Source organism: Strongyloides ratti (assembly GCF_001040885.1).
Source record: "Strongyloides ratti genome assembly S_ratti_ED321, chromosome : 2".
In the NCBI taxonomy this organism is placed as follows: domain Eukaryota; kingdom Metazoa; phylum Nematoda; class Chromadorea; order Rhabditida; family Strongyloididae; genus Strongyloides; species Strongyloides ratti.
In genome coordinates, this window is record NC_037308.1 from 9,401,216 (window position 1) to 9,427,896 (window position 26,681).

Genomic DNA, 26,681 nt, shown 5'->3' on the forward strand with positions numbered 1-26,681 from the left:
TTAAAATTGAAATTATTCGAGGTATAAATAATTTATATACTATTGCATAAAGACTTTTTGATTTATTATTATTAAATTTTTAACAAATTTATTTATATCTTTAACTTGATTTTATTTTATTTTTATTTTTTTTTTTTGAAGGTTGATAAAGTTTTCCTTGTCAAATTGATTATTTAATGATTGTGAATAGCATATAAATTCCTATCATAATAAATTATTTTTATTTCAATAATGGTTAATTTTCTTTCTAAAAGTCTTTTTTGTTTATCTCCAGCTACCACCAATAAAGGAGGAAAGATGAATGAGGTGAGAATTTTTTTTTTATTCTTTCTATTAAAAAATATTAAAATATATACAACTTTTTTTTTCTTAAAATACTTATAAAATATATTTTTAATAAATTTTTTTTTAGGTCGATTCATATGTTGGTTCACCTGCTACAAACAAAAATTTTCGTGTAAGTTATTGTACATAGAATTTTAAAAAAAAAAAATATGTATATGTTATATAATACTATTCTCATATGTAAATTTAAAGAATCAAAATATTTTTATTTTTAAAAATATTATTCATGATTTTGATAAGAAAAAAAATAATATTACAATTTGTCTTTTATAAAAATTTTTGATAAATAATAGTATAGTTTAATTTTATATATGAAATTAAATAATTTTATATTATAATTTGTTAAAATGTGATAAAATATTTTTTCAAAAAAATTTTTAAGATACATATGTATACATATTTATGTAACTATATTATTAATTGATTTGAAGCACCATTTTATTGGAAAGATAATTGTTAGAATGATGTACTATAATTTAAACTAAAAAATCATTATACTTAATTTAATATACATATTATTGCCGTTGTAGTTTATCAAGTTGACATTACAGTTTATTCTATGTATTTTATTACTACTAATAATAATGTTCATTTCATTGATAGAAAAATTAATCTTCTATCGGTATCATTTAAATTATTGAATACTAATCATATACTTATATGTTCATACACTTACCTGAAGTTAATAAATATGTAAATTCAATTATATATTATAAAGTAAACATTTTAACGCTACAAAATTTTCTATATTACTTTTATAATATTTGTCTATTCATTTATTAATATTTTATAGTGAAACTTGAAAGTAAAATCCTTGTCTCTATACATAATTACTGCCAATTGTTGTTCATTTTTATAGAGATTATAATTTATATGTGATCAGTTTAAACTTCTTTATCAATATTATTATAGCATTTTCTTAATATAATATTAAACTATTTAACTTTAGGGGCTGTAATATGGAATATTTATAGTGATATTATTAGCATTTTAAAATGACAATAATAGCCATTAACCTTTATGTAGTTAACGGCTATTAATATATTATCATTATTTTATTAAAATACTTTCAAGTTAATATTTTATATAAATAAAAGAAAAAAAAAAAAAAGTTTATTATTTTTTTCAAAACTATATAAGATTTATATATTTTTAGAGCACTAGTTTAAAAAGAATATTTTTTCCAACAAGTGATAATAATATTATGGAACCAGCTTCTTACTCTGGTCCTAATGATCGAGTTGAGATAACAGAAATAACAAAAAGAATATTTGCTTGGACATTCCCTAAACATGGTTCTGATTCATCTTATAGACAATCAATAAAAGAAGTTTCAGAGTCATTTAAAAAAAAATATCGTGAAAAATATAAAGTTATTAATGTATCACAAAAACGTTCTGATCTTGGAAGATCAAATCCAAATGTATTAGAATTTGGATGGCCTGATAAATTGGCACCACCACTTGATCGTTTATGTTCTATTTGTAAACAAATTGAGAATCATCTTAAAGGATCAGATGATAATATTATTGTTATTCATTGTAAAGGATGGCGTTCCCGGGCTTCAATTGTCATTGCTGCTTACATGCATTATAATTCAATATGTTCTAGTAATGATGATGTTGGAGATCGTTTCTCAATGCAATTATACTCAGAAAAGTATATTGGTGGTGATGGTCAACCATCACATAAAAGATATATAAAATATTTTGCTAATTTATTATCAGGTCATACAAAAGTTAATCAACAACCAATTATGTTAAATCAAATTATATTAAAAAAATTACCAAAAAATAATATTTTAATAAAAATTTATGAAAGAATGAAACCTGTGTATAATTCTTATCAAACTATTTCAAAAGAAGAAATATGTATAAATATTGATGGTGGTTTATCATTAAGGGGAGATATTTTGTTAAAATGTTTTGAAATTAATGAAAATGGTGATGAAAAAAAAGAAAGAAATCTTTTACTTCAATGTCAATTTAATACTTGTGCTATTGATTTTAAAGAAATAAATAATAAACTTCGATTTTACAAGGAAGAATTAGATTTTGCATTTATGGATTCATCTGTTAATAATCAATCATATTTAGAATTTTGTTTTACAGAAAAAAATAATAAAGAAAATAGTAATAACAGTTTAAATAGAAGAAAACAAAGTTTTAGTGAATTTTCTAGGGCTGATTCATATGAAAATTTCGACAGACCTGAAGGTATGTTTATATTTTTTTTTTTATTATAATCAAATACACGTTTCTCTTATTCATCTCTATCTATATACCAATATATAATTCCACATGATTACATTTTAACTTTCCACAATTCCGAACTCAAATAATAAAATCACATTCCTCAATAGATAATGAAATTTTCTTAGTGCCTTTCTCTAATATAAATATATATATATATTATATTTTTCGCCCCCACTTTAATTTCACACAAATTTATTCCCTCACCAAAATATATTCTTTAAATCTCTATATTATTTATATATTTATCATCTGTAAAAAGGGGAAAAAATTTTTATATATATATATTATATATATTTGAATAGGCCAACATTACTAATAGTCTGTCTGCAGTTTTATTTTACTTTTTATAAATAGTATTATCATTTGTAGTAAGTTTATTCTTGTTGATCATAAACTATATTTCTTCCTTTTGCCAGAAGCATTTATAGTGTAGAGAAAATGTTTAGCTGTTCCGTTAAAATGATATTAGGGAGATATTTATTTTAATCATTAAAATAATTAATTTAATTAATAAATTATACTAAGTTGTTTATAAAAAAGAATTGTTTAGCTAATTTTTTATTGATAATATTATATAAGAATAATATTTTTTGAAGAGTAATGTTTTTTTAATGGATTATGTGGAAATATATATATATATATTTATAATTTTTTTTTTGTTAAAATATAATTTCAATAATATAAACGAAATTTAATTTTTCGAGTGGGATAGAGATATATTTTTGGATGCTTGAAATGTTATTGAAATATACATTATTGTTATATTTTATCTTAAAAATAAAATATAATTTTTATTTTTGTTTAAGACGATCGAAGTCAATCAATTGACCCATTATATTCTGAGATTAATAAATCTTCTATTACTCAAAATAATATTACAATTACAAATAACAATAGTAACAATTTATTACCTAGTCCTATTGATGGAACTGATTCCGGTATTGGAAGTGATAGTCCTAAAAATATGGCAAAAGTACCACCTCATGTTCCACCAAAACCTAATAAATCTTCTATAAATCAAGATGATGCTGGTAGAAAGTCAACTATTCCAGAAGAAAATCATATAACAAGAGAACATTCCGCATTACCAGCATCTGTTAGAAAATCTGTATCAAGACCATCCTCACCATATAATGGAAATGGTGATATAAATCAATGTAATGGTGGTTCTATAACAGGTGGTAGGCAAACACCATCATTTGAACCTGATCTTGTTGGTAAAGATCGTTATGATAAAAATTCTAAATGTTTTAGTTATGTACCAGCTAAAGCATTAAATGAACATTTTACAATGCCAAAAAAAGCACCATCACAAAGAAGATTATCAATGGAAAAAATTGATTTAGAAGTTCCAGAAACACCAGAATTACAGGAAAAATTAAAACATATCAGATTAAAAAGTACAGATGTTGAAAGAGTTCCTGAACCACCAAAATGGGAAGAAGAAATTGATGCACTAGCTAATATTAATGGTGGATTTAATTTTGAGAAACGTTCACAATCAACAGTTCCAAGAAGTTATACACCACATGATTTTAGAGATTTAATTGATATTGCTACACCTATAAATAATGATTTATCAAGAAATTATAATAATACTTATCGATCAATTGATATACCATATGAAGATTCATCATCAATGAATTCTTCAACACTACAATATAATAGTGGAAATTATCCTTATTCAAAAAATAATATTCCTGAACAACCAATTGTACATGATCAAGCAATGAAAATAATTTCAACAACAAATCCAAAACGATATAATAGTTATAAAACATTAAATGATGATACATGTAATAGTGAAATGGAAGAATTATGTGATCCTGATTATTATTTATCTGGTACTGGAGTAAATAAATCTATTTTAAAAAATAAAAAAAATAATCATACAGAGTCAAATAATAAATATTTAAATCAAAATTTAAATAAAAAAGAATTAGATGAGATGGATTATTTAGTTGAGTCAACAATAACACCACCAAATAGAACTTGTTATACACCTAAACCTATACCATCATGGAAGATGTCCACAACAGATAATCATATAGATAATTTTGGTTCACCAAAAATGAAACATGATGATTTTAGATATAGAAATTGTAAAAGTGTTGCTGCCTCACCAATAATATCAAATCATAATAATAGAAAACTTTTTTCAAATCATCGTTATGATCCAACAGATGATGCTGAAAGTCCTGATAAATGGTTAGAAAATAAATTAAAACAACTTAAATTTAAAAGACAATCACAGCCTGATTTAACATTTAGAAAAAAGACAGAAAAAATTTTATTAGATGAATTAAAAAATACAAATAATATTACTGGTAGAGGTAAAAATGAAGAATCATATACATATGAAGGACAGGGACATAATGATTTATTAGAAGATTATAAATATGAGGAAGAAAGACTTAAAAATACAAAATCACCATATTTTGATGATTTTTCATCAATAAAATCAACTTACAATAATAATACACCATCAAGATATACATCATATGGTGAATCAAATTATGGAAGTAGACCACAAAGTAGAAATTCACGACCATCTTCAACATTAAATCATATTAATACTCCAAAAGGTAAACCTCCAACACCACCTCCAATTAGAGATAGAAGTAGATCACCGGCAAAAAGTCCTATTATTGGAAGAAATAGACTAACACTGGTAAGAGATGTAAGTTTTTAAAAATATTTTAACTATAAAATAAAATATGTAGTATAATATTAATTGTCTATTTTTATATTTTCTTTTATGTCTTTATATATATATATAATACTTTATTAATTTAAAATAACTTTTTCTATTATAGCAACCATCACCATATCAGCTGGAGAGAAAAAATATTAATTCACGTTCTTTATTACAAACAAATTCAAATCAAAAACCATTTGATTATTCATCTGACGAAAGTGATAATAATAGTATTGAACAAGGAGAATTTTCTCATTTACGATCTATAGTTGTAAGTTTAAAAATATTTTATTTATTTAACGCAATTTTTTTTTCCTACCTTTTTAGGAAACAAATAATTCACGCCCAAATTCAAGGGCTAGTCAGGTTAAAAATTATAATTCAAGATCAAATGTAAATACTCCAACATTAGGAAGAGAAGATTATAATAAAAATCTATTTGAGGTATATATATATAGATTTTTTTTTTTTAAATAATATTTATTTTTTTTTTAGAATCATACATCTAACTTGATAGCAGGTTCAGTATCAGGACAACGTTCTGAAACTCCAGCATTTCCCGTGAATACAAGTCAGACACCGTTACCCTATCATCCATTGCTATACAACACTAATGGACATAATTTAGGATTTAATGATACAAATAACATGACAAGTTTAACTTATCGGTAAGTAATAAATTGTTAAAACATATTTTCTCTCTATAATTATTTAAAGAATGGACAACATATATATTATTTAATGAACCATTGAATAGATATATTTCCTTTTTATAAAGATATATTTTATTACTAAAACTATTCAAGGTTCTTTTGATATTGGTATTTGTTGTCTACATATATATATATATATATAGTTATGTTTTATATTTAACTATATTATATTATATATATATATATATATATTTTAAAAATATATTAAAAATAATTAAAATATTTTCAATGTTGTGTAAATTTGATTTTAGTTCACCATCCCTTAGATCTCAAGTTTATTCAAATGGCTCTACTTATAATTATAATAGACCAACATCAATAATTGGTAAGTTTTAAAGTTAAAATAAAAAAAAAAATTATAAATTAAAACCATGTGTATGATTTTTTGAAAAAAAAAAAAATATAATTTGTAATTTATCTTCATCTAAAGATAATAGATAATTAATTAATCTTATTTTTTCTTTATTCAAAATCCTTCTTCATCATCTTTTTTTTATTATCTCTTTTCTTTTTTTTTTTTCTATAATGACTACTTATTTTTCTTATATATATATATATACATATAAGAAATAGTATTGTTTTATTGTCCTTAAATGCATCAATATTTTATTTTATGATTTATTATATCAAATTTAATAGCTTTTCTAAACAATATTACAAACTTTTTTTTTTTCTATTTATACTATTTACATGTTATAGTATTTTAAATAAAAATATTATACATTCATACATTATTTTTGACATCTTTTAAATATTATGTATATTTTGTTATTTTAAAATAACAATGTATTTTAAATTTTAACACTTACATAAGAATATTAGAATTAGACTTTTAAGTAAAATATATTAAACAACTTTGATTTATTTTATTAAACTTTTTACAATAACCAATCCTTCATTTTATAGACTATTTTTAATACACTAAAGGGAATTGAAAATATTATAAATAAGTGATAATGTTGTTATTGTTATAAAAAGGAAAAAAGAAATCTTTTTTATTTTTATTTAAAAATTAAAACTATAAAACTTTCAACCATATTTATATATATATATGTATATATATATATTTATTTTAAAGAAATTTTTATAATTTAATTTAAATATTTAGATAACTTTTTATATAATTATATTCATTTTATTCAATTACCTATTAAAAATATATGGCAATTTAAAAAATATTTAACCTATTATTCTATACTAAAATAATATATTTTTTTTTATTCTCAATATACCATGATTCATCAAATAAATAATAGTTATTTATTATATTCTAAAGGTAACTTAAAATTATTTATTTCATTGAAGTAATATAAAATAAATAAATAAAAAAAATTTTGGTTCTAAAATATTTAGTACAAAGTAGTGTTATACTTTTATAATAAAAATTTCTGTTTTTTTTTATTTTAAACAATTATATTTATAATAATCCTTAAGTACATTTATAATAACAGATAGTATTTAAAATAAAATAAACAAATATTCAAACTTGATATTTATTATTTTATTTAATAAATTATATTTACACAAAATACCACTAATATAATGGTTAAAAATTTTATAATACTTAAGTAATCTTGTAATCTTTTCTTTACTTAAATATTATTAGACCCTATTAATTTTTTATAATGTTAGGTTTTAACAAAAATAAAAAAAAAAAAAATTTAGATTATTTTATTTAAAGAAATATAATGTAGGAGTAGTAAATAATAATTTAATATTATTTTATATTGTTATGATGTTTATTATATACATTTTCATATATTATTCATAGGTTATTTAAATATATTTTTTGATCTTCTAAATATTCTCTCATTTCTTATTTTCTTTTGTTTTCAAGTACTACTTCCTTTTCTATTCTTATGCTTTTACAATTGGTTAGTTAAAAATTCGTAATGCTTACAACTTACTTATAACAAAAGAAATTTTTATTATTATTCTTAAACTATTTAAAGTTAAATGAGTATACCATTACAATGGAATTCAAGAGTATTCTTAAAATTTGTACATTTTTCTTAATACTATTTGTTAGCATATTTCTTGTATCAACATAATATTATTATAAGGTGTAACAAGATATTTTAATATATTTATTGGGGTGTTAAAGAAAAAGATTGATATTATAGTGAACGGAAATAAAAATTAGACATATATATATTTATTTATTCTTAAGGTGTTTTTAACCCTTTTTATTTAAATAATAAAAATGTCACATTTTTAATATATTTTAAATAATTAAACAATAACACTTAACTTATTTTAATATTTATATTTATTTTTATTATTTTTATCAAATAATACTATATTAAATTTTTATTCTATACTATTGAGGTCGCCTCATTAATCATATATTACCTTTATCATTAAACTTATCAATCTTCTCATATCAAATAACTTTCTTACTTACAATTATAAGTAAATCACATTCTTCACAATAATATATATATATATATATAAATATATATTAAATATGCTATTGTGCTTTTCGGCATTAATGCTTCAAGAACACATATCTTAGTTTATGTATATCTGTTTATTTCATTTTACATTTTGCCAGCTGACAATATGTCTTAAAACATACTATATTCCTACGATATATATTAACAATGATAAACTTAAATTTTATATGTTTTAACTTTTAATAACATTTTATTTATTTTAATATTAATAAATTTTATCTCTTGTTAGATTATTTTATTATTTGTAAATATATTTTACATTCAAAAAAAAAATAATATTTATATATATATAAAAAATGGCAAATATTCCTATATTAATAGTACAAAAGGATAACTATCAAAATAAAAAACCTACAACTTCTTGTGCTCCTATAGCTAAGGAAGAATTTGAAGATAATGATGATGAGGGTAACTTCAATGATATTGAATCTTCTCTTAAATCTTCTACATCATTAACATCATCCTCCAATTCATTAAATCGTTCCAATAATATTCCATCCTCCTCTTTAAATATATGTAAAAATAATAATAAAAAAGATGAAGGTATTTCGGAGATTAATTCTATTAGTTTCCATCATTCACAAGCACAAGAATATTATTCCTACATGTCAGAGACAATGTCACCAAAAACAATATCAAGAATAAAACATTTCAATGTTATTATTGAAAATGAAAGTATGATTTTTAATAATAAAAAAAAATATATATATATATATTATAAAAAAAAAATTATTTATTTTAATACTATTTATTTATATTTATATTTATTTTTAGATAATGGTGAAGTAATCAGTCATCATCCAATATTTGTTAAAGATACATCAAAATATTGGTATAAACCAAAAATTAGTCGAGAGGACGCTATAAATATGCTTAAAAATAAACCACCTGGAACTTTTGTGATTCGTGACTCAAATTCATTCCCTGGAGCATTTGGTTTGGCATTAAAAGTTGCAACACCACCAGCTGGAATTAATGTTACTGATGGTACAGAACTAGTCAGACATTTCCTTATTGAACCATCATCTAAAGGTGTACGATTAAAAGGTTGTATTAATGAACCAATTTTTGGAACACTTGCTGCTTTAGTTTATCAACATAGTATAACAGCATTAGCCTTACCAACAAAATTACTACTACCAGAATATGATCCTTCATCAAATTGTGAACAGGTATCAGCAACACAAGCATTACTAGAACAAGGTGCAGCATGTAATGTTAATTATCTTGGATCATTTGATACAGAAAGTTTAACAGGTCCAGAGGCTTTAAAACGTAGTGTCTCAGAAGCATTTAAACTTCATAAAAATCCATTAACTAAAACTGTTTCGGTACATTTTAAAGTATCTAGTCAAGGAATAACTTTGACTGATAATACACGAACACTATTCTTCCGAAGGCACCATCCAGTCAATACAGTATCACATGCAGGAATTGATCCAGAAAATCGTTTATGGCATAATAAAGAAACAATTCAATATCCCACAAATTTTGTACAAACAGCAAAAATATTTGGTTTTGTAGCAAGGAATCCTAATTCATATGACAATCAATGTCATGTATTTGCTGAATTAGATCCTGAACAACCAGCAAGTGCTGTAGTCAATTTTATTACCAAAGTAATGATGGCAACTAATCCAAAAAAATATTAACTAAATATATACCTGAATTACCAATGGATATAAAAAGAAATTTTTTTTTTTTATTTTAATTTTATGCCTTAAAGATTTTATTATATAATCTAATAATAAAAAAAAAAGATACATATATAATTTATCTATTTTTTGTTTACAAAAAAAAAAAGATATTTATCTATATACATATATGATATAGATGAGATTGATACATTTTTGATTGACACATAATAATACACAAAATAATATCATTTATTAATTATTATTTTTTTTTTCTAACAAAATATTTTATAATTATAAAATATCTTTCCTGTTATCATAAAATCATGAAAATTTATCATCTTTTTTGTTATCAAAATTTCTTAACTATCAACTAAATTTTTAACATTAATATGTTATGAAAATAATTTTAAAAATGTTGTCAAATATAAATACCAGAAATTGTTAATAAATTTTTAAATTATTACTTTATCAAATTCTTTCATAGTATAATATTATACTTGTATTATTTATGTGTAAAAATTAATTTAATAGTATCTTTCAAAAGATTAATCATTTATAAAATTTAATTTAAGTGTCTTTGAAAATAGATATACTAATTATTTAATATTAAAATGTATGGTCAATTTATTTACAACAACAATTTTAATAGAAATAAATTATTTTTGATTAATCGTTGTAATTAAAAATATTAAAACATAGTTTTAAAAAAAATTAATATTTTTTTTTTAAAAACAATATATTATATATCATTTTAAAATGTTTACATTTTTTAACTTTATAACATTTTTAATAGTTGTTTTGATAAAATACTTTTCACAAAAAATCAATTTTTATTTATATGTTGTGAGAGTGTTGTTTTTACTATTGTTTTATCATTATATGTTTATATTTAATCAACAGAATATTTTAAATATTATCTTGATTAATTGAGTGATAATAATATATCAAAAAATTTTATATATTAAATATAAAAACAATATACTTAAAATTGATTTAGAAATTTTAAAGAGATATAATTAAAGAAGTTTTTCAATAGCATAACATATAAAATGATAATATTCCAATATCTCTTTCTTATTTTCAAAATAATAATGGCTATTAATAATATACTTTTTTTAATGTTAAATTATTTATCTTTAATTGAAATAATAAATTGAAGTTAAAAAAAATTTATTTAATATATAAATTAAATTTTTATAAAAAGTCTATTTAATAAATTTAATTAATTTGATGGAAAATTTTTATAATTTAAACATATTTTTCTCATTGTAACTTATCACATTTCATTTAAAATATCAACATAATTTATCACAATTTTACACTAAAGTAACAAAAGTTTTAAACTGGTCATTATAAAATCTTCTATCAAATGTTATCAAGTTACCACAAACAATTTCTAAATAACTATAACAATACAATTGTATAGATAAAAATCTTGAAAATACAAAATGAATTGAGTAAAAAAAAATTTATTTCATTGTTTTTAACTTTTTACTTATATTGAAAAAAAATAGCCATTGTTTTTTTAAGATACAAATGATGTTTAATGATCTTGATCTTTACTTTTTAAAAAAAATATATATAAATTTACAAAAACAATTCTTTTTATAAAAATCAAAAGTTTACTTTTTTTTATGGAAGAAAAAATATTGATTGAGTAATTCTTTTTTTTTGTGTTTTTATCTCTTTTTTGTTTTCAACAATAATTTTAAGTTATTTAAATCAAAACAAAATTAATTGTTGGTTGATTTATCTTTACAGTTGGATGAAAAACTTATGTTAAATATATTTATAACCATAAATTTTTTTTATGAATTAGTACTTTTTTAAACAAAAATGAACTTTAACTCAACAAAGAAATATTTTTCATTTTTATTTTTTTTTTTCTCAAATCACTTATAAAATAAATTTCATATTAATATACAATTTATATTATCATATAAATAGATTTAAAACAAATAATAAAATTAAACAACAACAAAAAAAACAATACTAATAAACTTTTTGTTAATTTTATTACAGATGTCAAAAAGATAAAGTATAATTGATAAAAACTACAAATTTAATTTTTAAAGTTTATGTTACTAAAAATTAAAGATTAAATTTTATATAAAGAAAATGCCTTTGTATATAAACTAAAATCTAGACAATAGACAGAATTAATAATGAAAAGATAAGAAAATTAGAAATTTACAAATGAGTACATTAGATGAAACAATTAAATTTTATTTTATACAATAGAAAAAAAGAATAAATATAAAAGATTTTTTCTTTTAATTAAAATATATTTTTTCTATTTAATATAATTACCCTTTAAAAATTTTAAAACTTCTTTTTAAGAACATTTTAATAATTATAATTATTACTTAATAAACTTAACCAATTATTATTTTAATAGTTTTGTTTTAAACAATGTAATAAATATTGAATTAAAAAAATAACAAAGAATAATTCAAATAAATGATATTTACATAAAAATATGTCTATTATTTAAAAATAAAAAAGTAACTTTTTTTTATATGTATTTTCTATATTAAACTGTTCAATTCCCAAAGGCAATATTCAAAGTATTACATAACATTAAAAAAATTTTTTTCTAAATGCGCATATCATCGAATCCCATGCGTTTTATAAATCACAACTATTTATTTTTATATATCTCCTTCAAACACTTAAAATTCATTTTATATAGAATATACCAAATCAACATATTTAATAAAATATTCTCCTACTAAATAATTTTTCTTAAAAACTTTTTTTTTCTATCTACATAAACAAAGATTAGGTTAAAAGTTTTATACAACAATTGTTACATTTGGCACTTGGTTAACTTTTTACAGCTTAAATTTTACACTATCCATTGATATGCTATCATTGATGACAACTATTTATAGTTATATAAAAGATTTTGATATATTTTTTCTCTTAAATTGGATAAATAAAATTTATATATAAATTTTTATTTTTAAATTTTAAGATTATATAATTTGTTAAATTTTTTTTTACATAGATAAAAAAAAAATTATTTCTAATGTGGGTGAATGATTATTGAGCAAAATAATGTTTTTAGTTTTATCAGCAATTTTTAAAAAAGTAAGTTTTATTAATAAAAAATGTTTTATTATAATAATATATTTATTACCTAGTGGTTTCCATCAAATATGAAAACATATGGAACAAATTGTTTATGTATTTTATTTTTAATTGGTTACTCAGCAATTGGAGGATTTGTATTTCTTTATTTAGAAAAAGAATTGGCTGAAGAAAATAAAAGTAATATAACAGAATATCAATTAAAATGTATTAAAGAAACTTTAGAAAAACGTGAAAGATTTCTGTATGATTTTAATTCATCTGCTGAAGATATTTTTGAGAGATGTGTTCAACAGTTACTTGTAACTCATGATGAAAGAATGCAATGGAATTTATTAAATTCAGTTCTTTATAGTTTTGGTATTATTACAACATTAGGATATGGAAAATTAGAACCAAATTCAACGGCTGGAAGAATTTGTGCTGTTATTTATGGTTTTATTGGAATTCCAATAACCGTTATCATATTTTCATCATTTGGTAGGTATTTAGAAATTTTAGAAAAAAGAATAAAATTATATATCAAACAATTATTTAAAAATAAAGGAAAAAGAAGTAGAAGAAATTCTATTAATGATTATCATAAAGATGGTGTTATAGAATTTACAGATAATGAAAATGAAGATTATGAGTTACAATCTGATAAAGTAGAAGAAGATTTATATCAACCAATAAGTGCATTATCATTGGTTAATTTCGTTGTCTTTTACTTACTTATTGGATCTTTTATTTGTTCTGAATTAACAAATCGTTTTGACTTCTGGAATGGTATCTATTTTTCATTTCTTTGTTTTACAGCCATTGAATATGGTGAATTAATACCAGAAAATCCTTTATATATCCCTATTATTGTTGTTTATATAAGTGTTGGATTAGCTTTAAGTACCACAGCTCTTGATGTTGGATCATTATATGTAAGAAAACTTTATTTTGTTGGAAAAAAATTAACTAATATGGCTAATGTTCAAATATGGTTTGGTTCAGAAAAAATTCAGTTAAAAGAGTTACTTGGAGCTATTGGTAAGAAATTGTAAAAAATTATTGTTTTATTATTTTTAAATTATATTTTGTAGGGCAAAATATTGGTATGGGGCCAAATGCTCTTTGGGATAACATTGACATTGATGGAGTTGTTAATGTAAGTTATATTGTTATTAGTCTTTATTCATCAAATACCAAAACAAATTTATTTATATATATCTATTTATCTTAAACATTATTTTAGTATGCTCTTTTGGTTAAAGAAGGAAAATTAGATGCAGTACCACAAGGATATGCAATAATGGAAGGAGTATGGCCACCAGAGTTGATACCATTATTTCTTAAAGATAACTATGTCCCTAAATATGTTGATGATGATGAAAAATCAATGATGTCAGTTAGTATTAATTCAAATAATCTTCCTGAATCAAATATTATTGGTGGTAAAAGAAATGATCTAGTTTTTCATCAATTACCTCCTATATCACCAAATCATTTTAAAAAAGTTGGTTTAGGAGGTTTAGGTCCTATAAAATTAAGAAGTAGTTTCAAAACAGATTCAATAGATCATAGAAGAGCAATGAGTGTACGATTTAAAGAATCAGTCACTGTACAACCTGTTGAAATTGAAAAAAAAGAAGATCCATATAAAGATATACATGACATTGATGAAGATTAACATTTTATTTTTTTTTTAAATATAACATTATAAATTTTTAATATTTTTCAAGTGATTTACTTACAATATTCTTCATATTTCTAATGGTTTCTTCTTGTGATGGAGCTTTAATAATACCTGTTCCACTAACAATAACATTTGCTCCAGATTCACTACAAATATTTACATTATCCTCACTAACACCACCATCAACTTCTATATCAATATTTGGAAAATTTTTTCTTATTATTTTAACTTTAGACATCATATCATTCATAAATTTTTGTCCACCAAAGCCTGGCTCAACAGTCATTACAAGAGCTAAATCAATTCTATCACAGTAAGGTAATAACATATCAACAGACGTTTTTGGTTTTATTGCCATACCACATTTCATCCCTGAACTTTTAATTTTTTCAATTAAATTATTAATTTCTTTCTCATCTTTTACAACCTCTAAATGAAATGTAAAAAGATTAGCACCAGCTTTTGCCATTGGTTCAACCCAAAAATCAGGATTAGAAACCATTAAATGAACATCAAAAAAAGGTTTTGATCCAAGTGATGATCTAAGTGACTCTACAATAGGTGGCCCAAAAGATAAATTAGGAACAAAATGTCCATCCATAACATCTAAATGTAAAAAATCAGCCCCTGCACCCAGTAACTTTTGACATTCTGCAGCAAGATTTGCCAAATTTGAATTAAGAATAGATGGAGAAATTATTGGTCGAAGAGATGACATTACGATTAAAAAAAAATATAAATATATTTGGAGAAAAGTTTCCTTTCTTATCAAATTACTTTTAATTGAAATGTTTATAAAAATATTAATATTCTAATTTTAATATATATAATAAATTATATATACTATTATCTTGGATAATCCTAAACAATAAAATAAATTATGTTAATTATATTGTTAAAGTATTTAGTTTCATAACATTTTCTTTTAGTAGTAATATTATATTTTTTAAGTAAAACTTTTTTTTTAATAATTACATTTATAAATAAGTAATAAAATTTTTTGATTTATTTTAATCTTCATTATTAATTTAAAGACAATTATTTTTTGGTATAAAATCTAAATGTTATAAATAAGAAAATTAAATTAATATATTCAATTGTAATAATAATTTCAAAACTTTAAATAACAAATACTATAGTTTTATTCACATTATTTATATATTTTTTATTTAATAATTATTTTATTTTTATTAAATCATACTCAAATGTGTTAAATTTTTAAAAAAAAATTATAAAATAACACTTAAACATTATAATTTAAAATTTTTTATTATAAAATTATCAAATAAAATAGATTCATTTTGTTGAGAATATATTAATTAAATATCTTTTTTTTCTTTAACATGACAAAATTAAGAATATATAAAAAAGAAAAACTCTTCATTAATTGTCTAAAAGACAAATGGTAAATCATGTTTAATAAAAAAAAAATTCAAAACTTACAAATTGATTGGTATCCATTATTCTTTTATTAAGTAACTCAAATTTATCATTCACATTATTCAAAGGCTACTTTACATAAATCTTTTCTTGTATTGTATTGACATGTATCTTACTAATAGATTTAAACTTTAATGTATCATTTACATTGATTGAAAACATTTTTTAAATTAATAAATTATTTACCATATCTTATTTCAATTTTTTTTTAAGAGTAATAATATTCTTAGTAATTGTAATTTATATATAATAAAGTAAGAAGATATTAATTATATTATTTTTAAATGTCTACAAATATTTTATTTTCTTCATAAAATATATATATGTATCTTTAATATCAATATTATTCTAGTAGAAATTTATTGGATAATTTTTATCTATTTAACATCTGGAAATAATATGCTACATCCATTAATTTAGCTATTAGAAGTTTTAAAAGATAAACATATACTTTTTATTTTAGTATAATAACCGTTAAATGTGAAATATTATTTATAAGAATTGATCTATTTCTAAAATATGTCTATGAGTTAATTATAATTAAAAAAAAGTTAAAAAAAAAATAATAAAAGAATAAATAGAATTGTAGTATAAAAAAGTTATATTTTTAAAGAAAATGCCGCTGCGCAAATTATTATTGGGTGAAAAAAAAGATTTATACTGTCAATCTATTAAAAGGTTTTGTCGGCAACCTGAACTTTTTACAGTCTTTTCTTGAAACTTATATTGAATATGAAACAATAGAAGAGCTGGGTAATAAAGAATTATAATTATTTGAGAAAGATGAAGATTCTTTATTAACTATACCAGATGTTATTGATGGAGATGGTAAAGTTTGATTATACCAAGTATTTGATGAAACATTTTTTTCCTGATTTTGAAATTCATCTCTCCATAGGTGATTTGATCCAAACCAAGGACTATATTGATTTATCTGAGAAATATAATTATTATTTACAAAATTTCCTGAATTAGAAGAAGTATTTGATTCACATTGAATATAATTACTACTTCTTCTTTTATCTATTTCATCATATGCTAAGGATGGTGTTGGAAATTCATTTCTCCACATATTAAATGCTCCCTGAAAATTGATATCACCATTTTCATTTGTAAATATTTCAACATTATTAATTAATTCTTTATTTCCATCTATTGTTTCATTTGTCTTTGATAAAATTCCAAGAAATGTTATATATTCAGCTGCAACTTTTAAGGTATGAATTTTTGACATTTTATCTGAAGGCATTGTTGGAATTTTTCTTCTTAACATTGAAAATGCATCATTTAATTCCTAAAAAAAAACAATATTTGTTAAGTTATCAAAAAATTTAACTACCAACCTTTGTTCGTTGCCTTTCACGTTGATTTGCTGAAGCTCTCTGTACCAATGCTTCTTCCTCACTTTGACCTTTTTTTCTAGCAACCATATGCCTTTTATGTGCAACCATATTAAATTTTAAAAAAAAAAATATTAATAAGAAATATATATATATATTATTTAAAAAGAGTTACTAAATTTATGATTTTACTTTAATGCCATAATACATATCTTTAAAAGTTAAAACTCATTTTATTTTTAAACACCTCCTTTGATTTTCAGATCACTATATGTTTTAAGGCACGTGCTAATGGTTAACTTTATATTTTATATATACTGTCAACTCCTCCTAGCTAAAAAGAATAAGTGATTATTTTTATAAAGATTATTATTATTATTCATTACTATAAAATATAGAACATTGTAAACATCTAAATTTATATTGAAAAAAAAAAAGTAATTTGAAAATTTATTTATCTTTAAATATACAAAAAAAAAATCATAATTTGTTTAAAAAAAAATAAAAATTAAACAATCATTTAAGCATAAAAAAATAATAGTAAATTATATAAATAAAAAATATAATTATAATTTGTAATAATAAATGTTATCTATAATTTAATGATAAGATATATATAATTTGTATGAGACATTTCCTGTATTAATACTATAAAAGTAACCCTACACAACTTTCAACATTCAATATAAAAAAAAAATGTTGCTTGTTGATTATTCTTCTCCTATTTTATGTAAACCAAATTTAGGAAAATTAATTCAATTTACAAATTGTAAAATTTTACTTGGTCAAAATATTGTTGAAAGTGATTTATGGACACTTGATGGAAAAATTATTGATGGTAGAAAGGTATTTTTTGATCAAAAAAAATATGCTGATATTCAAGTTAATTGTAAAGGTTTAATTATTTCACCAGGATTTATTGATGTACAAATAAATGGTAATTTTATTATTTAATATTTTTTAAAAAAAAGTTAATTGATATATTTTTTTTTAATTTACCTTAGGTGGTTTTGGTATTGATTTTTCATCATTGTCAAAAAAAAATTTTATTAATGGTTTAATTTTTGTTGGGGAAAAATTATTATCATTTGGTGTTACATCATTCTGCCCAACAATTATTAGTTCATCATCACAATTTTATCATGATATTATTCCATTAATGAAATTTAGACACGATCAAATTGATTTTAATAAACCTAGAGCTAATATTCTTGGTCTTCATTTGGAGGGACCATTTATATCAAAAGTAAAAAAAGGTGCTCATCCACAAACACATATTATAGATTCATTTCTTCCAAATCCATTAAATACCCTCCAAAAAATTTACGGAACACATCTTTTTGATAATAATGTCAATATTATAACACTTGCACCAGAGTTAAATGGATCAAAAGAAATAATAAACTATTGTTCCAATAAAAATATAAAAATTTCTTTAGGACATACAGAATCTACTTTTGATGATAGTGTAGAAGCTATTAAAAATGGAGCAAATAAAATAACTCATTTATTTAATGCTATGAAAAATGTAAGTATAACTATTTAATTTTAAATATATCTATATATACATAAATAATATTTTATTTACATAAAAATAAAACTTTAATGTTTGCTCATATCGTATTTATAAATTTATTTATTTTTAGTACCATCATAGAGATCCGGGTTTGATTGGATTGATTAATACACCAAAAATTTATGAAAATTTATTTTATGGAGTTATTTGTGATGGAGTACATACACATCCATCAGCTATTAAACTAGCTTATCAAGCTAATTCTGATGGTTTAATTATAGTTTCTGATGCAATGGCTGCACTTGGAATGGGAGATGGTATTCATAGATTAGGTGATCAAATTATTAATGTTAAAGATAATCATGCAACTGTTCATGGAACAAATATAACTGCTGGAAGGTAAAATTATTTTTAAAAAAAATTTAATCATAATAATAAGTATAAAAATTTTAATTAACTTAATATTATTGATTGATATACAAACAAATCTATTATTTTTCTATATATATACACATATTTATAATATTATTTATATATTAGCTTTAATAATTTATTTTTTTAGTGTTGCATCAATACCAAAATGTGTTAAAACTTTACAAAATATAACAAATTGTCCATTAAGTTCAGCTCTCCAATGCGCTTCTTTAAAAGCAGGTTTGTTTTATAATATAAACTTTAACATATAACAAAATATATTTTTTTATTATATACATATATATAATCTTTTATATAATAATATACTAGTGATGAAGCAGTTATTTTTCTTTTTTAACCAAAATGTTTTAAAACTTTTAATAATACCATTATTATAACAATTCTTTTTTAGCTAGATTATTGGAAATTTCAGATAAAATTGGTGATCTTTCTATAATTGGATCAAATGGAGATTTTATATTAATTGATGAAAATGTAAATATCTATTGTACCTTTATTGAAAGTGTTAAAGTTTATGAATGTAATTAATTTGTAATTTTTATTTACATATTTTAAAATGAATCATCTTAAAAAATTTTTTCCACCATTTTATTTATCAGAAAATAGTTAATGTAGAGAAATTTGTATAGTGAACAAATAACTTTAAATCGATTAATATGTTTTATCATCATACATTCTTTAATCATTAAATTGTGGTGAGGTTTATTTTATTTATTATTTAAAGATTTTTTTTTCTATATCTATTTTAACGTTTATATAATTTTTTTTTTTATATTTTTTTTTTATTTTTACAATTAAATTTATAATTAATAAAAACATGAAATGTTTTTTTTTCTTTTTAGAAAATTTAAGATGACAGAAGGAACTAATTCTGTCAGTGATGTAGGACCTTTGGTAACACCACCCAGATCTGGAGATGTTATATCGTAAGTTAATTTTATTAAAAAAATATATATATGTTAAATTATTTTAGTCCACATCGTGCAGTGTTAACATTGTCAAAGTCAATGCTCAATGCCGGTTGTTTTTCATTACCTTTAGCTTGGCATCTTGGAGGTTTATGGATGTCTTTTTTTCTTACATTTATAATTGCTGGTTTTAATTGGTATGGTAATCATATACTTGTTAAATCATCCCAACATTTAGCAAAAAAATCTTCACGAACCTCACTTGATTATGGTCATTTTGCCAAAAAAGTTTGTGACTACTCAAGTATACCATTTTTAAATAGAAATAGTAAAAGAATCATGTATATTGTTAATATAACAATTCTTTTTTATCAACTTGGTATGTGTAGTGTTGCAATATTATTTATTTCAAAAAATATGACAAATCTTTTGGGAAGTTATATTGGTGGAACACCATATTTTCAGATGGTTGTAATGGCAACAATTGCAACAATATTTATTTTAGCAACAAATATGTTTACAGAAATGCGTGTTATTTCTATATTTGCAATGATATCTTCAATATTTTTTATTATTGGAACAATTATAATTATGCAATATACAGTTACAAGAAAAAATATATGGTATAAATTACCAGCATATACAAATTTAAAAGATACAATGGTTTTTATTGGTATTTCTATGTATTCATTTGAGGGACAAACAATGATATTACCAATTGAAAATAAAATGGAAAATCCATCAGAATTTTTGGAAAATTTTGGTGTTCTTCCAACAACAATGATGTTATGTACAATTTTTATGACTGCTTTAGGATTTTTTGGTTATACTAGTTTTGGTGATGAAATTCATCCAACAATTACAACAAATATGCCAAAAACAGGATTATATTCTGTGGTCAATGCTTTTTTAATGATTCAATCTATCTTAGGACATTCTATTGCTATGTATGTAGTTTTTGATATGTTTACAAATGGTTTTAAAAGAAAATTTACCGCCCGATTCCCAAATGTTCATAAAGAAGTTGTTGATAAAGGATTTAGAATATTTTGGGTTATGTTAACATATTTTATGGCAATTCTTATTCCTCAACTAGAAACAATGATAGCTCTTGTTGGTGTAACTTCTGGAACATTATGTGGTTTAGTTTACCCACCACTTTTTCAAATTATTACATTTTGGGATGATTGGAAATTATCATTTACTAAAAGACATAGATATATAAGAATTGGAATTAATGTTGCTGTAATATGTGTTGGTATATTTGCTATATTTGCTGGATTATATGCTAATATTTCAAGAGCAATTGAAGAAAAAGTTTAAATTAATCTAATATTATTGTACATACAATGTAACATTCAGAAAAAATATTTAATTAATTTTTTTTAAAATATATTTTACTTTAAGAATTACGGTTAAAATAATATATATATTTCAGAATATAGTTATTGATTCAGTGATTTAAAATAATTTTTTTGCTTTGATTTAGAAGCAATCAAAAATACTGTAGTGTTTATTATTATTATATTATTATATAGAAAATTTATATTTATTTGGAAGTATAAATAAATGTGTATACAAGAAAAAATTTTTTTATAATGTTTATAAATATTTTATAATTGATCTTTATTGTTTATATAATGATATAGAAAGTTTAAAACATTTTAAATTATGTAAATATATTTTTAAAATGTGCTTGAAAAAATTTGGGAATACTAAGTGGTATTTAAATTTAACTTTAATAAATTTAAAAATTTTTCAATTGTTGCTGTCACAATATTTTTTTCCTTATATTTCTAATAAAAGTTCATCTTAAAAACTTTTTTTTTATTAATTTTATAATTATATTAAATATTTTAGTTATAATCTTGTTAAATTATTAATATCAAACAACAAAATTAAATAGTTTAAAAATAATAATAGAATAATTATATTTATTATTTAATAATTAAAAATGCCATCTCATCAATATGATTCTTTAAAATGTTATTAGTAATTTACAAAGACATAGATCTAGTAAGTAGTAAAATTATCGTATTATAAAAAAAATAACTTTATTATTAATGTATTTAATTTTAACATTATTCTTTATTTTTAAAATGACATAATGAAAAAATAAAAAATTATAAATGATTGTTAGATAAAAAATATATGAAGTATGATTTATTTAAAGCAAACACATAAATTCAACTATTAAACAATTTTTTTTTTTTTTTACTAAATTTTTGTTTATACATCATTTAATTATTATATCAAAAAAAAAAAAAATACACGTCTATGATATTAGTTGTTATGACTAAATTAATAGCTGTTTTGTTTAACCATATTTTTATTATAATTTTTTTTTGAATGATATTTTGATGATTTTTAGCAAATGCTTGTTAAATTTTTTTTTTATATTTAATACCATGTATACATTAGTAATTTTTATTTTATATTAAAAAATATTTTTATAAAACATGTACAAAAAACTTCTTCTATGTATAGTTAATTTTTATATTATTTTTTAAAATATCTTGTTTAAACATTATTTTAAGAAATGAAACATTTAAATAACAGAAAATTATGGTAGTTATATATTTTCAATTTTTTACAAATAAGTTTTTTTACCATTTTTGAAAAAAAAACTGTATTAAGTGAGAATATATTGTGTTTTAATTCTTACAATCACATCTAGTAATCTAAAATTTACATTCTCCTAGTAAAGTTAATTAATTAAAATGATTAAAAAACTGATTATATGTAATTTTTAAAATGTCACATGTTACAATTTAATTATTTTGAGCTTATAAATACTTCCGGGTTTATATAGTTTATTTGAATTTTTTTTAAATTAAAAAAAACGCGCATAATTCAAAAGGTAAAAACATTTTTAAATAAATGTAATTAGATCAAAAAATAAATAAAATCCGCATATCAAATTAATCCTATAATTATTAAAAAAAACCTGATGCATAATATTTTCTATAGTTATATAATATTTTATAGTAAAAGACCATGTAAATTTTAATCATTTTTTCCATTATCTTCAAATATTTTAACAAGTTCTTTAAAATTTACTTCAATTTCACCTTCAAAAATCTTTCTATTCTCTCTTTTTATTTTATCCTTCATTTCTGATATATCATCAGTAATAGTAGTATAAAAGTTATATAAATTAACTTCTTTCTTTTCACATCCAAATGTTCTAAACATTAATAATAATTTTGTTAAATCTTTTATTAATGTTTTTGTTTTATCACAATTTATATTTATTTGATTATTACAATTTTTTGTTATCATTTTTGCATGAATCTCGCTTACTTTTATAATTCTATCAGTTTTACAATGATTAGTTGGTTGGAGATTATTAATATATTCATTTACTATCTTTATATAACTCTTAGTTGTTTCATTTATTTTTTCTAATTGAATAACTGATTTTCCATAAGACTGTTGAAGTTCAAAAGGATATTCACCAGAAACGAGATGACACTTTTCTGCTTCACTATTTAAAAGATCTAGATGTGTAATTATTTCTTTCTTCATATTAACCAATTTGTGAAGTTTTACCAATAAAACTAGCATACGAACTGGAAAATTACCAACCTTATCATCTTTAGCAACTGATACTGTTGATATATGTCTAGGAGGTGGATGTTTTACTGTACATTCATTGTCAATGTCATCCTTAAAATTTATAATTTTATCACTATTATTTTCACTGTATATATCATTTCTAGAAAAATCTTTACATGAATTATTTCTAAATTGGTCAATAAAATATTGAACTGACACTAATTCAGGTAAAATTTCAGGCATTACATTTACATCATCAACCAACATTGGTGGTAAATTAGTATCATCTTCAAAAATAATTCTAAATGAATTTTCATGTACAGCATCAATTCTACCATAAAATACACCAATTGTTGGTTTAGTTAACCGTACAAAAACATTTTGTCCCACAGCCAAAGGTCTTGGGATTTTTAATGGTAAATTACCAGCCCAATCTGGTTGTAAAATATTCATATTACCATTATATATCATTCTTAATTTATTTCTTTTCATTTCTATTGCTTGCATCTCTTCTATAAGATAACTTTGTGAAAACCTTCTTGGTTTTCCAATTAATTTTTTAACAATTCTCCATTCTGGTAATGTTAAAATTCTTGTTTTTAAATTAGGAAAATCAGTTTTTAAGCAAGTATTAAAATCATTATCACCAAGATATAATTGATAATCTAAAGCTGAATAGAAAAATTCATATTGCATCCATTGTCGTGTTTTTTTTAATTTTGTACAAAAAATTGCACAACGTGAATTTTTTCTCTTTAACTCATTCATATCAATTTTTGATGGTCTTAACATTTTCCTTCCCTGTCTATTGAATGTTGAATCAATACTTGTTAAAGAACCTTTTACAGATTCATTATTTTTTTGATCAATCTCTTCAATTTTAACATTAAGACTTTTGTGTCTAAAAATTTTATATATGAAACAAGGAAAAAGTTACCTTTTTCTTGATTTTTCAATTGAATCACCATAATCAGAAGAATAAGTAGAATTAAAATAATCTTTATATCTTGTTGGTGGTTTTGAAATTTCTCTCAATTGATATTTATGAGGTGATTCATGGACACTTTCAGAAATAAATCTTTTTTTTGATGGAGAACCACCGTCACTAGCCATTATTTTTATAAACAAAAGAAAAAATTTTTTAAACAATACTTGTGCATATTTTTCCAAATTATTTTTTTCATAACAAGAGACACATATTAAGGCGGTTGCTTATTACTCACATGATACTCTTTACCCTATTCTTTAACATTTCTGATATCATTTATTATTATATTATGGTGTCAATGTTTGTGAAATATGCAAAATATAATATAATTTAGTGTATGTAAAAATTTAATGCCTTTTTCTTTGAAGTTTAAAGATCATTTTTTGCTCTTGTGTTATATTATTGAATAAATTTTTAATTTATTAAAATTTTTTTCATATTTTTAGTACCATTATAAGTTTTTTTTTTATAAATACTTTTTATTTGATTTATCGACAAAAAATATTGTACAACTTACTATTAATACTAAAATTTATATATTAAATTTTTAAGACTACTTCAAAGGCTTTTTTTTTTCTGATGTTATTTAAATATCATATTATTATTTTAAAAAAACAAAATTTTAGATTAAATAATAGTAAATTACTAATTTGTATAGTAATATATTTTTTATGATAGATTTAGATTTGTTATTGCTAATTTTTTATTCATGGACAAACTTTGTCTTTTGTTTAAAAATAAAAGTAATATATTATAGTATAGTTAAAATAAGTATTTTTATCTAGAAACTCATTAATTTTACTTGTCTTCATTAATATTAAATTTGTTTTCTTTTTTTTTCTATTTAAAAAACTAGTATTTTGTGACTTATTATTTGTAATTAAATCAAGATCTAGAAACATTTACGTTAATAAGTAATCTTACGAAGGATACAAAAAGTAAAAAAGCTAGAAATATGAAGGATAAACTTTCTTCAATTTAGATATATTTCATTTTTTTTCTAATGATAAAAACAAATTTCAATATTATGTATTTAATCTAATAATACTCAGACAAAAGTCATACTATAGTGCTAACAATTTTCTATTGTTAACACTAACTTAAAAACCTTTTAAATAAATCAATACTTTGAAACATGATATATAAATCAGCGTGAAGTATTCTTATAATTGACAAAAACACTTTTTTGTAACAGTGTGGTTTAATTTGAAACTTTTTTGCTTCACATATATTGATAAAACTACTATAGTACTTTACAATTTTTGCATCATAAATTGATGTATAAATAAAAAATTTTCCTCTATTGACTAAAATAATAATCACATGCGTCATTTGCATAACTAACACAAAAATTAATTATTTATCTTTTCTATATACATTTCTTGAAAATTTCTATTTATATTTAGATATAAAAGTATTTCAATTTGTTGTTGTTTGGTCGACAATACTTTAAAGAAAAAAAGACTAACGAAACTGTGTAATGATTATGCTCTCAAATAATCAGAAATAATTTTATATTTTCATCATATAAGAAATGTCTTTAAACAACAAAATGATATATGAATTATTATGATTATTATTTCTTTGCCGCCATATATAAAACTTATGACTTTTAAAAGTGGTTTTTGAAACC

General features: G+C 21.0%; 7 protein-coding genes across 7 annotated transcripts; 4 read left to right on the top strand and 3 right to left on the bottom strand.

Moving 5' to 3' along the window:
- Positions 1 to 231: 231 nt before the first annotated feature.
- Positions 232 to 10,119, top strand: SRAE_2000298800 (SH2 domain and PTB/PI domain and Pleckstrin homology-like domain and Tensin phosphotyrosine-binding domain and Tensin phosphatase, C2 domain-containing protein; the record flags this gene model as incomplete). The annotated part of the gene is made up of 10 exons (XM_024654127.1): positions 232 to 306; positions 413 to 457; positions 1,502 to 2,561; positions 3,407 to 5,280; positions 5,417 to 5,569; positions 5,626 to 5,742; positions 5,794 to 5,966; positions 6,263 to 6,336; positions 8,789 to 9,142; positions 9,242 to 10,119. 10 exons carry the CDS (start codon positions 232 to 234, stop codon positions 10,117 to 10,119), a joined length of 4,803 nt encoding a protein of 1,600 aa, XP_024507530.1.
- Positions 10,120 to 13,164: 3,045 nt separating this feature from the next.
- Positions 13,165 to 14,857, top strand: SRAE_2000298900 (Potassium channel subfamily K member 18; the record flags this gene model as incomplete). The annotated part of the gene is made up of 5 exons (XM_024654128.1): positions 13,165 to 13,197; positions 13,251 to 13,677; positions 13,744 to 14,217; positions 14,271 to 14,335; positions 14,423 to 14,857. 5 exons carry the CDS (start codon positions 13,165 to 13,167, stop codon positions 14,855 to 14,857), a joined length of 1,434 nt encoding a protein of 477 aa, XP_024507531.1.
- A 37-nt stretch (positions 14,858 to 14,894) lies between these two features.
- SRAE_2000299000 (Ribulose-phosphate 3-epimerase) lies at positions 14,895 to 15,581 on the bottom strand (the record flags this gene model as incomplete). Its single annotated transcript, XM_024654130.1, has 1 exon — positions 14,895 to 15,581. The coding sequence occupies one exon, from the start codon at positions 15,579 to 15,581 to the stop codon at positions 14,895 to 14,897; it is 687 nt and encodes a 228-aa protein (XP_024507532.1).
- Positions 15,582 to 17,024: 1,443 nt separating this feature from the next.
- SRAE_2000299100 (Protein twist) lies at positions 17,025 to 17,754 on the bottom strand (the record flags this gene model as incomplete). Its single annotated transcript, XM_024654131.1, has 2 exons — positions 17,025 to 17,597; positions 17,647 to 17,754. 2 exons carry the CDS (start codon positions 17,752 to 17,754, stop codon positions 17,025 to 17,027), a joined length of 681 nt encoding a protein of 226 aa, XP_024507533.1.
- Positions 17,755 to 18,339: 585 nt separating this feature from the next.
- Positions 18,340 to 20,122, top strand: SRAE_2000299200 (Putative N-acetylglucosamine-6-phosphate deacetylase; the record flags this gene model as incomplete). Its single annotated transcript, XM_024654132.1, has 5 exons — positions 18,340 to 18,580; positions 18,648 to 19,171; positions 19,290 to 19,558; positions 19,722 to 19,813; positions 19,986 to 20,122. 5 exons carry the CDS (start codon positions 18,340 to 18,342, stop codon positions 20,120 to 20,122), a joined length of 1,263 nt encoding a protein of 420 aa, XP_024507534.1.
- A 324-nt stretch (positions 20,123 to 20,446) lies between these two features.
- On the top strand, positions 20,447 to 21,825 carry SRAE_2000299300 (Amino acid transporter, transmembrane family-containing protein; the record flags this gene model as incomplete). Its single annotated transcript, XM_024654133.1, has 2 exons — positions 20,447 to 20,520; positions 20,568 to 21,825. 2 exons carry the CDS (start codon positions 20,447 to 20,449, stop codon positions 21,823 to 21,825), a joined length of 1,332 nt encoding a protein of 443 aa, XP_024507535.1.
- Positions 21,826 to 23,674: 1,849 nt separating this feature from the next.
- Positions 23,675 to 25,173, bottom strand: SRAE_2000299400 (Protein lin-9 homolog; the record flags this gene model as incomplete). Its single annotated transcript, XM_024654134.1, has 3 exons — positions 23,675 to 23,689; positions 23,806 to 24,961; positions 24,998 to 25,173. 3 exons carry the CDS (start codon positions 25,171 to 25,173, stop codon positions 23,675 to 23,677), a joined length of 1,347 nt encoding a protein of 448 aa, XP_024507536.1.
- Positions 25,174 to 26,681: the final 1,508 nt, after the last annotated feature.